This window comes from Enhydra lutris, unplaced genomic scaffold (genome assembly GCF_002288905.1).
Source record: "Enhydra lutris kenyoni isolate GAN:26980312 unplaced genomic scaffold, ASM228890v2 scaffoldscaffold40, whole genome shotgun sequence".
NCBI classification, from domain to species: domain Eukaryota; kingdom Metazoa; phylum Chordata; class Mammalia; order Carnivora; family Mustelidae; genus Enhydra; species Enhydra lutris.
The window spans coordinates 1,520,784-1,535,499 of NW_019154124.1; the positions used below are offsets into that span (position 1 = coordinate 1,520,784).

Below are 14,716 nucleotides of genomic sequence, written 5' to 3' on the forward strand. Positions count from 1 at the left end.
GAAATGCCAAAAAATATATTGCATTTCTTAAACTTATTCCAAAATTTAAGAGCTGGTTGAACAAATAACAAAGGCTAGTCCCAGTTGGTGCTGTCACCAGCAAGGGACATTAAGTCCCACAGAGGCGCCCGGCTTGCTATTTCCCTTTCCACGTGACAGACCCCAGCATCCTTCCAGCAAAGCCCGCTTGCCACACCACGCAGGTTCACGGTCGCTGCGTCTGTCAGCACAATACAGATGGCCCAAACTGTGAGAGGTGCAGGGACTTCTTCCACGACGCCCCGTGGAGGCCGGGAGCAGGCCACCAGGACAGCACGTGCAGAGGTACATGGGGAATGTTCTCAGCCTGGACCCAGGGTGCTCTGTGCTGCCCAAAGGCCAGTTTAGTCCATTTCAGTGGGGCTGCGGGCGGCAGGGGTGAGGGACTGTCCTCCCGGCTCTGGCTGTGGGATATCCTAATGTCTCCCACGACCTCGCAGAGAAGGATACCAACTTCTCAAGCCTTCACACCAAACATGAGCAGTAATTTACACCCCGAAACAATATGCATGTCATGTGGAGGTCATGTGGTCACTTTCCAGAGGAGGGGCAGAGCCACGGACTGGTAGTGTCATTGGGGACAGGGCTGGGCCAGGATCTGGCAAGCCTAGGTTTGGTATGGAAATCCCTACCCTTTTCCTGAATGATCATACAGTCCATGAACTGGATCTTTTTTTTTTTTTTTTTAAGATTTTATTTATTTATTTGACACAGAGAGAGAGAAAGAGAGAGAACACAAGCAGGGGGAGCAGCAGGCAGAGGGAGAAGGAGAAGCAGACTCCCCTGTGAGCAGGGAGCCCAACCTGGGACTTGATCCCAGGACCCTGGGATCATGACCTGAGCTGAAGGCAAATGCTTAACCACTGAGCCACCCAGGCACCCCCTGTGAACTGGATCTTAAACACATGGGTCAGGAGAGATGAAAACAAGGACCCAGTCTGACAGGCTGTTGTATTTTTTGTGAAATATTTAGGCTAGTAAGTTAGAGGGGTTTCTTGTAATGGGTTTGCCACCTCTGAATTTTGATGAACTTCCATACAAACTTGTTACTCGGTTTCTTTTCCCAGACTGGTAGAGGTCGGGTGGGGGGGGCAGATAGGATGTGAGGGAGTAAGAGGTGACTGGAAGGTGATGTTATCATCTCATGATAATGTGCCATCTGGGAGAGTCACAGTGAGCCACACCCAGCAAAATGGAGCCTGAGATTTTGCTATTTACAGGGAATCCCCAGCAAGGCATGCAGCACAGATTCTACCACCAAGACAAAGTCCTTTCCGCTGGTGCTCCGGCTGAGCCCCAGATGGGATGAGAATGACCTACAGCCACCCTTCGCACTCTCCTGCTGCCCGCAGAGATGGAGAAGCAGGCGGGGGCCCAACTCTGACATCTTACCTGAGGGTCCCTGGACCCGCAGAAGATGTGAAATAAAAATTCAAGTTTACAAAGCCTGAGTCAGCAAAAGTATCTTTACTGGAAAACAAAAAAATTGCATTCTAGGCCTTCTGGATCACCTAAATGATTTACTTTTGTTTATTTGATATTAAAAGAAAAACAAATATTAAACATCAGGAGCACATTTTACAGAGAGCACCAGGAAGATCCTTTGAAGTTCCCCTGTTTTCATTTGTGTGTACTGGGGATGCCCGAGTGGCTCCGCCCATTCAGGGTCTGCCTTGGGCTCAGGTCTTGATTCCAGGGTCCTGCAATGGAGCCCCCTGTCAGGCTCCCCCACGCAGCAGCAGGTCTGTCTCTCTCTGTGATCTCTTTTTCTCTCACTTGCTCTCAAATAAATAAAAATCTTTAAAAAAAAAAAAATCCTTGCATACTTGGTGTGTCTCTAACAAGAGGGGAAGTGGCAGGAGATGGAGGGGCACACGGCTGCAGTGATTGGCGCCAATGCAGTCCCGGTGTCCCCCAGACCTTGAGCAATCTCTCATAACCCCTCTCCCTCCTCAGCTTGTCACTGCAATAGCCACTCTGACCGCTGTCACTTCGACATGACTGCGTATGTGAGGAGTGGCGGCCACAGCGGGGGCGTGTGCGAAGACTGCCGCCACAACACTGAGGGGCAGCACTGTGACCGCTGCAGACCCCTCTTCTACAGGGACCCAGTCAAGGCCATGTCTGATCCGTACGCCTGCATCCGTGAGTCCCCGGCCTCCGGTCTGTCTCTCCCGCGTGTGTGAGCAAAGGCTGACGGAGAGGCCTCCCTCCCAAGCCCCCCGCTCAGTTTTGCAGCATCCCCAAAGCGCCTGATTTAGGGGCCGGGGGGCTTGCAAAAGCGCTGCAGCTCTAAGAGTCTTCGTTCTCAGCACAGTTTGGGCCGAATGATCTAGGTCCAGGCTGGTAGCCCTGCGGCAGTGGCTGGCACTGGTAAGAGGGGAAACTCGCCTGGATTGAGCCAGGAGGGGGAACGTGGTTTCAGAGGATGCTGTGGACACCTGCATGTCCTGGAGGTCAGTGGGGGTCGGGAGGGAGTAGTTAAACCACAAGGACTCGACTTACCCTGGCCAGCTGGCTCTACTTAGGATGCTTCAACTTTGCCAGGCTGCCAAAGCAACAGGCATTCTGTAGAAACTTACTTCAGATTTCAAACTTGGGTCTGTCCCCAGGCTGGCCGTAAGGGGATGACCATTGCTCCCATGCTGGGGGTGGGGGGCAGCTCCCAGGCAGCGCTGCTGGGCAGGAGGGAAACAACCAATAATCCACCCACAGCCAATCTGTACGCACACAACCATTCCGTTTTCACTTTCAGTGCGGTATTCTGTAAATTACACAAGACGTTCAACGCTTTATTATACAACAGGCTGTGTGTTGGATGATTTTGCCCAACTGTCAGGCTGTGTAAGTTTCGTCAGCACTGCTAAGGCAGGCTAGACTAAGCTGTGATGTTTGGTAGGTTAGATGTATTAAATATGTTTTCAACTTAAGAAATTTTTGCCTTATGATGGGTTTATCAGAGCCCTGCCTTAAGTCGAGGAAGATCCGTAGTGAAATTGGCTGCAACATTAGTCTGGCCGTAGACCTTTCAATTTTGCTGATAAGATGCATAAACTAACATGGCCTTTCTCCTTCTCCACCTCCTCCTCCTTTTTCCTTCATCCTTCTTCCCTCTTTTTCTCCTTCCTCCTTCCTTCCTCCTTCTTCCTTCTTCTTCCTTCTTTGTTCTTCTTCGTTCTACCTTCTGCTTCCTTCTTCTTCTTCCTTTCTCCTTCTCCTTCTCCTCCTCCTCTTCCTCCTCCTTCTTCTCCTTCTTCTCCTTCTTCTTCTTCTTCATTTACTTTAGAGAGAGAGAAAGAGGGAGCCAAAGTAGGAGAGGGAGAGAGTCTTCAGCAGACTCCATGCTGAGCATGGTGCCTGATGCTGGGCTCAGTCTCACGACCCTGAGATCATGACCTGAGCTGAAACCAAGAGTCAGTGGCTTAACTGACTGAGCCACACAGGCACCCCACCTTGCTTCTTATTTTTAAATCTTTACAAATCTTTCATTTTGTCTTAAATCTCCCCTTTTAAAAATGGAATATCTTATGCATATACAAATAATAGAGAAAAGTATAATAAGCACCCTTATGCCCACAAGCAGCTGTGTCAAAACATACCTTACCCTTTCATCTGCAAGACCTTGATGAACATACAGATGCTGCTTGGGCCCCAGGTGCACACCTACCCCATTTGCTACTTTCCTGTGGATAAACTCACATATTTGGCAATTATCATTACAATGCTGGTGTTTCTATTTTTGCGTGTCCTTGTGTACAAACAATATATGTTGGCATGTCTTCAAACTTCAGGTAAATGGTATCACGCTGTATGTATCCTTGATTATTTTGTTCAACATTATACTTTGGAGATTCATCCCTATCACGTAGCCCTCAGTCTCCAGTTTCAATATCTGTGTGTAATATCTGCATAGAGCTCTTTCTTCCATAAATATGACAAAATCAATTGGGCCATTTTTCTTTTGATGTTTCAAAAAACACTCTTGTATATGTGGCCCTGTGCACATGCACAAAACCTGTCCCTAAGAGCCATACCAAGAAGGGAATTACTGGACTAGGGTATGAAATTTTTCAAGTCAGTTACATGATAACAACATTATTCCCTAAGTGGGGGTACCAGTTAACACCCACACCAGCGTGTGTATTATTGCTCTGCATCCTGGCCAGCCCTGGGTTTTGTCCCACTTCAGTTTTTGCTAACAAAAAGCTGTCTCTTCATTATTTTCATTTGAACGTCCCTGCAGGAACGAGACTAGAGCGAGACAAGCCAAGCACTTAGGTCCCAAAGCTTCAGGGAGAACTCTCTGTCTCTCTCTGAGTGACGTAAGCACGGGGTTAACACCTGCCATTTGCACTAACGTGGTGGCGAGCACCTCGTTAAGTCGCTTGTCTCACTCCAGTCCCAGCACCGCTGTCTGTTGAATACCACATAGGTAAGTGCTCCAACTTGATTCCCAATATCAAGAGCCAGTTCCTGGGTCTGAGGTTTTACTCTGCTCACAGACTGACAAGGAGCTGGTTACTGTTTTATGGATGCTGGCGGAAGACATGAAACTCCAGGAGGGAAGGCAAAGGACTTCATGACACAGCAAGCAACAAGATGCTTGTATGGGTGTGTGTTCCTGTGTCCCCAGGCCCTGAGTCCCATGGGGCCATTCAAAGGATGGCAGGTGGATCCCGCATACCTAATGAGTTTATGCCCCAGCCAAGGAACACTAAGCTTGGGGAATTCATTGCTTTTATCTCAAGGGGAAGCATGCCTGTCCAGGGGAAGAAGTTACCTCATCCCTCAAGGTAGCTTGCTGAAAACACAACCTTGAGAAATGGCCCAGGGGGAAGAGCAGTCAGGGCCTTGCATTGTTGGCACACTCAGCAAAAAATGTTCGTATGTCCAGGGCCCAGGGAAGGTCGCCTCTCCCAAGACCCAGAAATCCTCTCTCTTAGGCAGTATCATCAATATTTTGTTATTTTGGGGGGAAGGATTTGCTATAAAACCACAACTTCAGACTTTGTATCATCATGATATATAAGATGAAGTCATATACAAAAGTAATTCAAAACTACCTGAATATATACAACACCCTAGATTTCAGGCTTTAAATCCTCACAGTGTAGAAAAAGCATAAACGAAGGTTTTGTTCAGATTACTTAGTGGAGTGGTTGGGGGATGGGGTAACTGGGTGATAGACATTAAGGAGGGCATGTGATGTAATGAGCAGTGGGTGTTATATAAGACTGATAAATCACAAGCTATACCTCTGAAACCTATAATACAGTATATGTTAATTAATTGAATTTAAATTTTAAAATGCTTTTGAAAAAAAGATGACTTAGTAGGTACCTGACTGCATAACATTTTCCCTTATATGACCTGTTTAAAATTGATACAAAGAAATGAGTTCTTAGAAAAAATTTCTTTAAATGTCCTACATTTTTTTACCAAAACCTGTAATTCACTCCCCACTGCCTTACACATGTGCGTGCGTGCACCCACCCACCCACACACACACACGTATTTTATTGTTTTAAACCCTATTCATTTATAAAAGAAGAAGAAATTGCTCTCTTAGGTGGAATCAGGGGAAAATATAATGTTTTGAAACAGATAATCTAGGGACCTGGAAAGAGATTAGAAGTAACGAAACCAGGAAGTCATGTTAACCAAAGTCTTGTTCCTTAAAAACCACTTCGTGTTGGGGCTCCTGGGGGGCTCAGTGGGTTAAGTGTCTGCCTTCAGCTCAGGTCATGATCCCAGGGTCCTGAATTCAAACCCCCTACCCCCAGGTCAGGCTCTCTGCTCAGCGGGGAGTCTGCTTCTCCCTCTGCCACTCCCCCTGCTTGTGCTCTCTCTCAGTTGCTCTCGCTCACTCTCAAATAAATGAATTCTTTAAAAAAAAAAAAAAAAGAATTAATGATGTCACTTCTGAAGGAAACTAAGAAAACTAGTACCCAGATATGAAATTAAGAAGTAGTTCTTTATTGGGGCGCCTGGGTGGCTCAGTGGGTTAAGCTGCTGCCTTCGGCTTGGGTCATGATCTCAGGGTCCTGGGATTGAGTCCCGCGTCGGGCTCTTTGCACAGCGGGGAGCCTGCTTCCCTCTCTCCCTCTCCGCCTGCCTCTTTGTCTACTTGTGATCTCTCTCTGTCAAATAAATAAATAAAATCTTTAAAAAAAAAAAAAAAAGAAGTAGTTCTTTATAAACAAGGAGGTTTTTTTTTTTTTTTAAGGAAAGACAAATGAGGAGCTTATAAAAACAACCTTCATGAGACTCCCCACTTTCCCTAAGTACATGTTTATGTGTGGGGGAGTATGAATGTACAAATGGCATTTATTAAGACTGGCCAGCATTCTCATATAAATTTTCTCCAAATTGTCCTTGTTTGAGCCTAAATATTTACATGATCAGATTCCAGGCCTAAGATTGGCTAATTTTAAGTCTTCTGTGATTAAAACACAGTCAAATGTGATACAGGAAAAAACACAAAGATTTGGTCAATTCAACCACTGACGATGTGAGTTTGCTGGAGTTAAGCTGTGTGACACCAAGAAATTTTACTGGACTTCTATCCTAAAGGACATGACACAGGGTTATTTCTGTGTAAAGTTACTACCTCCTCACCCACATCCTTTCCCCAAAGGATACTTTTGTACCTAATTACATTATATTCTGGAGCTCAATGCTGACCCTTTGGAGTGTCTCCCAAATAAAGCTGACCTTTTTCCTTTGGGCTACTTCTAAAATGCATCCGGCTTATCCCTTCCTTTCTAAAAGCAAATGTATTTAATTAAAAGAAACTTCTGGTTTTCCCAAACTAAACAGAACCGAATGCTGTTTTTCCATAATAAGATTTTATTACCAGCCGCCATCCAATAACAGTTAAAAATTGAAAGAGTCTGTCAGACAATGACGTGTTCCAGCCTCTCCTGGACGCTACCCCTAAGAATGAGGGGCCATTGCTCTGCTGGGCAGCTCTGTCAGAGAGCTCTTCCTTATACTCAAATCAAGCTCTGCCTTTTATTGCTTCCCTCTGGAATTATTCATACTATCAGTATCCCTTTTCATAGCGTACTCCTTCCTGTAGTCGTTCAAGTTTCTGCTGAACAGAAAAGAGGGTAGGGGTGGGTTGGTTCTTTTGTTTGCTCCTTGGCTATAGGTGACTATCTCATTTTGCAGAATTTCTTCGTCCTAGCTTCTGCCCTGCCAACAGATTTCCAAAAAGAAAACAGTGATATAGACCCTTCTTGCTATTCTCCCCCTTTCTTTCTTGAAGGTGCTCCCGCAAGGATGAATTAAAGAGAAGGAGAGCATTTATCTTTACTTCTGTGATGGGGAAGGACAGACTTTCTTAACCAGATTTCAGAGATTTGATAGACATTTTATGTAATGTTTTTTTCTCTTACTTCTCACAACCCTGGATGATACATATGCATGTGTGTGTATCTGTATTTGCATATTTGTGTATATATATATATCTGTATTTGTGTATTACATTATAGCGTCCCATGCTTACTTGCCTCTGGACTTCATTCTCACCATTGCGGTCTTATTGTCTTCTTTTAATCTTTCTTTCATTGAGGTGAAACTGACATGACATAAAATTAACCATTTTAAAAGGTACAACACAGCACAAAGTTTTGTGATCATCATCTCTAGCTAGCTCCAAAACCTTTACATCACCCCCCAAACTAATCAATGTACTCTTCATATCCAGTTTTCATAATAACAGTCTTCCTCTGATCCTCTTACCTTAGAATCACTTAAAAGCTGTAAAAAAAAAACCAAATATATATATATATTTGTTCAGCATTTTCCAAAGCCTGAAATCTGGGAGACATATCTGAATAGCCCTCACCCACTAGTCTAGTTGTTTAAACATATTTAATTATTTAAACAAAATAAAATAGTTATAGCATGAGTAAAATGCTATGTTTATATCTCAGGTTTCCCACAATTTGCAATTAACTAAGAGAATGCGGGTCTGTGTCCCCAGCCTGTGAATGTGACCCAGACGGGACCTTATCGGGTGGCATGTGTGTGAGTCAGTCTGATCCTGCTTTGGGGACTGTGGCCGGCCAGTGCTTGTGCAAAGAGAACGTGGAAGGAGCCAAGTGTGACCGGTGCAAGCCCAACCACCACGGGCTGAACGCGACCGACCCCGTGGGCTGTCAGCGTAAGTCAGCAGCGGCAGTCTAACAGCCGAATGCGTTTTAAAGCTTGGGGCTCTCTCTGTCAACCCTAAACTTCGGTCATTGTAAACACTGAAGGTATTGCCAGCCTCTGGGTTTTCTAAAGCGATGCAAAACAAAACAAAACAAAACAAACAAACAAAAAAACCCTCCCACAAGTTTTAGTAGATTGATTTTTCTCTTGGTGGTGAGCTGAGGTTATCACAAGGGACCAGCAGGGGGCGCTCACATTACCCCACGGGGCCAAACATGGGAAAATGCCAAGAAATTCAGAGCCAAGTTGCGAAACCTTTAGAAAAATGGTCGTCTGACTTGGACTCTCTTATACAGATTCATTAAATTACACTATGCATTTGTGCATAGATTGATAACTTCTTAAGCAATCTTCAATTGGTGGTTTCTTTTCTTTTTCCTTTTTTAAAATTACTTTTCCCCTTTCGTCTCATACCCCTCCTGGAATTGGTCCTTTATTCTCTGACAAAGAGAAGAAAAAAATTAAAGAGCTAAGGGAGAGGATGCGGGGAAATAAGAAGAACCTCAGAGTTTTCTGGGGCCAAATGGGAGACCCTTGGCCCTGGGATCACAGAAATTTAGAGCTGCCTGAGGTCTTCTAAAACTGCAGATTCCCCCGGGAATCCTGGGGAAATAATTTCCCTTTGGTCACAGCATCATGTTCTGTATTTTTGCCCATGTGAGGAACTGTAGATTATTTACATGTTTAGAGAGCAGCATGCAGAAACCTACCTTCTGGAGATGAATGGCAACATTAAATTCCAAGAGAGTGAATTATATGGTCAAGCCAATTCCTATCACACCTCTCATCACACCCAAGTGTTTCCCTGGTTCAGTATAGACCTGATGACCTCCCAGAATAGGACAAATATTGTGTTGTTTTTTTTCTTTTGTAACAGCTTCAGTGAGCTATAATTCACATACCATACAATCCACTCTTTGAAGTACAATTCGTGATTTCTAGTTTATTCAGAGTTGTATAGCTACCACCAGAGTCAATTTCAGAACATTTGCATTACCTCCGAAAGAAACCCTATACCCTACGTCTGACTATCTACCCAAAAGCTTGGAGAGAAGTGTGCGCTCATGTTCATAGCAGCATTGTTCACAATAACCAAAAAGTAGACGCGATCTAAGTGTCCATCCATGGATGAGTGAGCAAACAAAGTGTGGCATATACATACAACAGAATATTCATGAGCCTTTAAAAGGGAGTCTGATACATGCGGCAGCATGGATGAACCTTGGGGAGGTTAGGCTCAGTGAAATAAGCCAGTCCCAAAAGGTCAGTTACTGTATGATCAGTCCACTTCCACGAGGTACCTAGGGCAGCTAAGTCCATGGAAAACACAAAGTGGTGGTTGCTAAGGGCTTGGGGGAGGGAAGAAGGGGTAGAGATGGTATTTCATGGGCATCGAGTTCTGGAGATCGGTTGCACAACAGTGTGGGTGTATTTAAAAATGGTAAATTTTAGGTGAAATGTATTTTGCCATAAGAAAAGAAAAGAAGCCCCATGACTAACTACCACCCTCCCATCCCTCTTTCCCCCAGCCCTGGGCAACCTGTCTCTGTAGATTTGCCCAGTGTGGGCATTTCATGCAAATGAAATGATCCAATATGCGGTCCTTTGTGACCGGCTTCTTTCACTTAGCATCATGTTTGCAAGGTTCGTCCATGTTGCAGTGTGTGTCTGTGTTTCTTTCCTTTTTATGGCGGAGCAATATTCCATTGTGTGGAGAGTCCACGTATGACCTATCCATTCAGCATCATCCGATGGACATTTGGGTTGTTTCCACAAACAGTGTTTTTTTCCTGCAGGGGAAATGTATATCTTGCTCTGGTAGCAAATTTCTTAGCCTTTACAACATAGGCAGGACTCAGGGATGCCTCTGTGTGGCGGAGAAAGAGGAGAGAGACAATTAAAAGAGAAAGTAACTAGGCAGTAAGAAGAGAGGGAGGAGAAAGACATTAGATGCAATGGCCACAAAAGGAGCCATCGGTAACGACCAGGACCCTCAGAAACGCTTGCCTGCATCAAGCAATCTGACCCCACCCCTGGAATCACTAGGGTAACCGTGCCACCTGGCCCTGCTTGCACAACTTCTTTTCCTTTGTCTCCTAAGTGTCATCCAGCAAAACCGCATGGGCGCTCTGCAAGCATCTGGCCCTGGCTTTCCTATGTGGGGGTACACGCACCACAATAATCGTGCAACAAGACGATACACTAGGCAGGCTGGCTGTTCTCTTCTTGGGGCCATGCATTTGGCTCAGTGTGAGCTCTTCAGGACAAGAATGGGGTCAACAAAAACAAGAATAATTGTGTTTGCCGTGCTTTCAGCCTGTGACTGTAACCCTTTCGGGAGTCTTCGCCTCTCAGCCTGCGATGTAGACACGGGGCAGTGCTTGTGCCAGACGTTTGCCACAGGACCACACTGTGAAGAATGCACCGTATGTATTTGCCTAGGATTTCCCGTGTATGTTTCCCTTGTATGTTCCTTGTATGTATGGGATTTCTACTGCCATTGCCCAGAAAAGACCTGGTCTTGTTAATTGCTTCCTTTGTCCTGATGTATTTCAGACTTCCCTGGGAAGAGTTGTTAAAGCTACAGAAACCAGCAAACAGTAGAATTTTCTATAATTCTTCCAGAGAGAGCCAGTTGTTAAACACTCACCAGTACACCAACTTTTACCAGATTCGCCTGAACCCACCCAGGCACTGATGTTAGAAGTGTTATGCGCTGTTCTTCTGAAAGCGCCAAGCAGGATAGACTGTGACAATTGATCTGCTCCCTTCTCTCAGCCGGCCAGATCATGGAGCCTTTTCTTCTGTCTCTCGCATACAGTTCCCTTTACCACCCCTACCACTCCTTGCCTAAAAATATTTTGGACGAGCTCATTTCAAAAAAAAAATAAAATAAAAACCCCAAACCACAGGTTTACATGGACTGTAGATTCCTGTGGGAAATAAACTCCTGGATTTTTCACAGACTCCTCTAAACATATGAGCACATATGTCTAAAGTTAGTAAAAGAAAACCTTTTTTTACGCCGTAAGAAATGTGTCCTGCAGTTAGGGAGTTCAAATCCAACTCATCCCTTTGTTCTCCAATCTTGGCAGCCCACCATGACATTTTAGAAAAAAAAAAAAAGTTTAACCTAATAAAAGAACAGTGACCTTGATGTGTCTGAAGAAATGTAGCTGATAAATAAGAAACATATGCCTATTACAACATAGTTTTGTGCTAATATTTTAAGTCGTTTTACTGAAAACATGAGGAATGGGGACAGGAGGTGGGGAAAGAAATCCAGGAAGCACGTGCGAAGCGGGAACTCTCTAAGACAGGGCAGGTGACCTAGAAATTATGAAGCAAGGTGGGCCGGGCCAACTTCGTGGCCGTGTGGGGACAAGACAGAGAAGGAAGCAGGAAAATAACTGGGCAGGGCCACCCCGGGGCGGGGGGGGGGGGGGGCTTGTCCATGGTGGCTGAGCCCACGCCTTCAGCAGGTGTCTCACTTCCTCCTGTGTCCAGTGGCGCCCAGGCCTCCTGACCTGCGCCAGGCCCCCTCTCCCCTCACCTGCTCCCCATCCCCCGCTCCCCATCCCGCATGCCAGCATGCCTGGACCGGGGGAGTTTTCACACCCACATCCTGAGTAAGGCCAGTCATGGCACATTGTTTTTGCCTGAACTGATGTTTAGTTTTGGGAAAAATATCAAGAGTCCTGTCCTGTGTTTTGTAACAAGTTATGTCAACTTCTAATGTTTAAAATAAATCTTTTTGAGTAAAATCAGGCATAAAATTGTACCAAGCTAATGAAAAAAAAAAAAAAGTGTATTGATACTACTGTTATTAAGAACTTAATTTTTTCTGAGTGTGTTAACTGGAGATCTGAGGGGGAAGTTTGGGGTTTTTTTTTTTTTTTTTTTTTGAGCATTTAATAGTAAATGTTATCAGATTTAAGAACTGGTTGTTTGTATCTCACCAGCTGCTTATATTGAATAAAGGTCAAGATGTTGCAATGATAAAAAAAAAGTCTCGAACAGAGCTGACTCTCTCACATAGAGTTTACTGTGCCAAAATGACTTATTTATAAACAAGTGAGCCTACTGAACTATGATATTCAACTAAGATCTCAAAAGAAGCTTGATTGAATTTTTTTTTATCCCCAAACATTTTGGGGCTGTAGAGGTAAAAATCCCCAATGATTTTGTGGTAAGGGAACCTATCGGTTTTACAAAAGCAGTTGCGAATCAGCTAAAGCCCTTCTCCCCAGACTGGTCTGAAATTGGTACTGCTAGAGGACCCCATGGTTTCCGCCACATCTGAGCTCAGAGTCATCCGCAGACAACCCGCCTGTCCCCCTCCTTTCGAGTCCCAGAAATAGGAGATATGTGTCCTCCAAGATCATTACCAAGTGTGCAGGCAAGAGAGGCTGGGTGATTGCCCAGGCCGTGTGGCTGTTTGACTTGAGTCAACAGACTTGGACTGGTTTTAATATTACACTTCAGAGCAGCGAATCTCCTCAGGGCTAGAATCGGCTGAGCATTTTCTCCTTGTAGGCTGGATACTGGGGACTGGAAGATGGCCTCCACGGCTGTTCTCCCTGCGACTGCGACATTGGAGGTGCTTATTCCAACGTGTAAGTCAAATGAACGACAGTGTTCTGTGCCTATAGTCCTCGCTCACATTTCCACGTAAAAGCATATTTTATCCCGATTTGCTTGTAGTCATCAGGAATGGACTTTATTCCTCGACAAGCAGAGGGCATTGAAAGGCGATGATCTTGAAGCATGTGCTACAGCCCAGTTGATTTATTTTGCTTGAAATGTTCCTAAGGAAGAGAGAAACAGTTCTACTCCCTGGGTATCCCAGGAGGTGGGAGGATGGATGCCTTGTGTGACTTGACCTGCCTAAAACACCAACTTTTTGCCATCCTGTAAAGAGAGGTCCTACACTCCTTTTTGCAGTCTTTAGAGCAGAATCAGAGGAAAGAAGTGGCTACTTGGGTTTTGTGGATCTGGATTGGCTTTTCAAGACCAGACACATGGAGCCCATGGCTCCTAACTTCCTCGTCAAGATGACTGATTGATCGATTCAAAGAGTGGGTCCAAATTCAGAGGTCTTTGAGCTCAGCACCCCCTGCCTTCATTTTATACCTGCCCGCTCCCCCCGCAACATTTGTGCCTGATGGATTTGGTCTTCCCCAGGTGCTCCCCCAAGGATGGACAGTGTGAATGCCGCCCGCATGTCACTGGCCGCCGCTGCACAGAACCGGCCCCCGGCTACTTCTTTGCTCCTTTGAATTTCTATCTCTATGAGGCAGAGGAGGCCACCCCACTGGAAGGACTTGCGCCTCTGGTTCGTATTTCATCTAGTCTCCTTACAGATTTGATCCGATGGTGTGTCAGTCCATACATATAACACACCCTTGAGATCAAGGGTAAGGTCGAAAAGAATAGTTTTGCCCACATATGCAGATCAGAGTAGAGTTGAATTTATCATAGAACTGAAGATTATAGAAATTCTTGAGGGCAGAGTCTGCATTTTATTTAATATCCATAGTCTAGTTCTAGAGCAGAGCCTGGCATGTAAGTGGGAATTGAATTAAGTTGTGATTTCAATTTTGTTCTTTCAATGTACCCATCAGATAGGACGTGTTTATTGAGCATCTACTTGTCTGCCTTCCCCATGGCACTATAGACTGTGAGTGGGAAAGATAGAAGTGCATCGCATTCACCACTGTTGCCCTAGTGCCGACCACAGTTCCTCACCCATGGTAGGAACGTCACAGACTCTGTAATGAATGAATGAGGAAGGCGCCTAACTGACAAGGACGCTGTGTTCTCTGGTCTCCTAAAGCCAGTCTCAGCTTAGCAGTTCTCGCTGAAGGCAGCCATGTTCGCTGGAGTGTGTGATTGCAAATGTCACTTGGCACGCTACCTCGTTTCCTTCAAGTCCCAGTCCTGTGGGGTCTTTTCCCTAAACATACTTTTCTAAAAGTCTCATTAGAGGAGCCGACACACACGTGGAATGATTAGAGAAAATACCAGTTAGACTCCTGTGACATTCTCAAGCATGTGACACCGGCCACAAGCAGGCAGGAATGTGACAAGGGAAAAGGTAATGCGAGGTGAAGGTCTCAAGGAGAGAAAGCATGTGAAGGTCGGTTTGGAAGAGGGGATTTGGAGAGGAAATGGGAACTCATCCAGGTTCCAGCGATGAAGCCATTTCTTGTGATCTCTTCTTTATCTGGACACTGTTGGTGGGAGGGATGCAAATGCCCCTTAGGAGGCTTGGAATATTCCCTTTTACTGACTGGAATTGGGGTAGGGGACAAGAGGCTTTTACTGTCCCTACTTAGACTTACAGCTGTGGTGGGGGGAATAAAGTGAAACAATTCTATGTCCACATTCTTTGCAGTTTTTAATTTTGTCTTTATGATGGTGACTGAAAATAAAAAAAAAAAACCTTTGGGAAAGT

General features: G+C 45.1%; 1 protein-coding gene across 1 annotated transcript in view; it reads left to right on the top strand.

Moving 5' to 3' along the window:
• LOC111155309 (laminin subunit beta 4) overlaps window positions 1-14,716 on the top strand; it is an 88,503-nt gene that overhangs the window by 14,352 nt on the left and 59,435 nt on the right. The window contains exons 8-13 of the mRNA XM_022515452.1: window positions 204-324; window positions 1,996-2,184; window positions 8,030-8,209; window positions 10,576-10,685; window positions 12,796-12,875; window positions 13,444-13,594. Of these exons, the coding sequence (XP_022371160.1) occupies window positions 204-324; window positions 1,996-2,184; window positions 8,030-8,209; window positions 10,576-10,685; window positions 12,796-12,875; window positions 13,444-13,594 (831 nt within the window). The remainder of the gene's footprint in view (window positions 1-203; window positions 325-1,995; window positions 2,185-8,029; window positions 8,210-10,575; window positions 10,686-12,795; window positions 12,876-13,443; window positions 13,595-14,716) is intronic.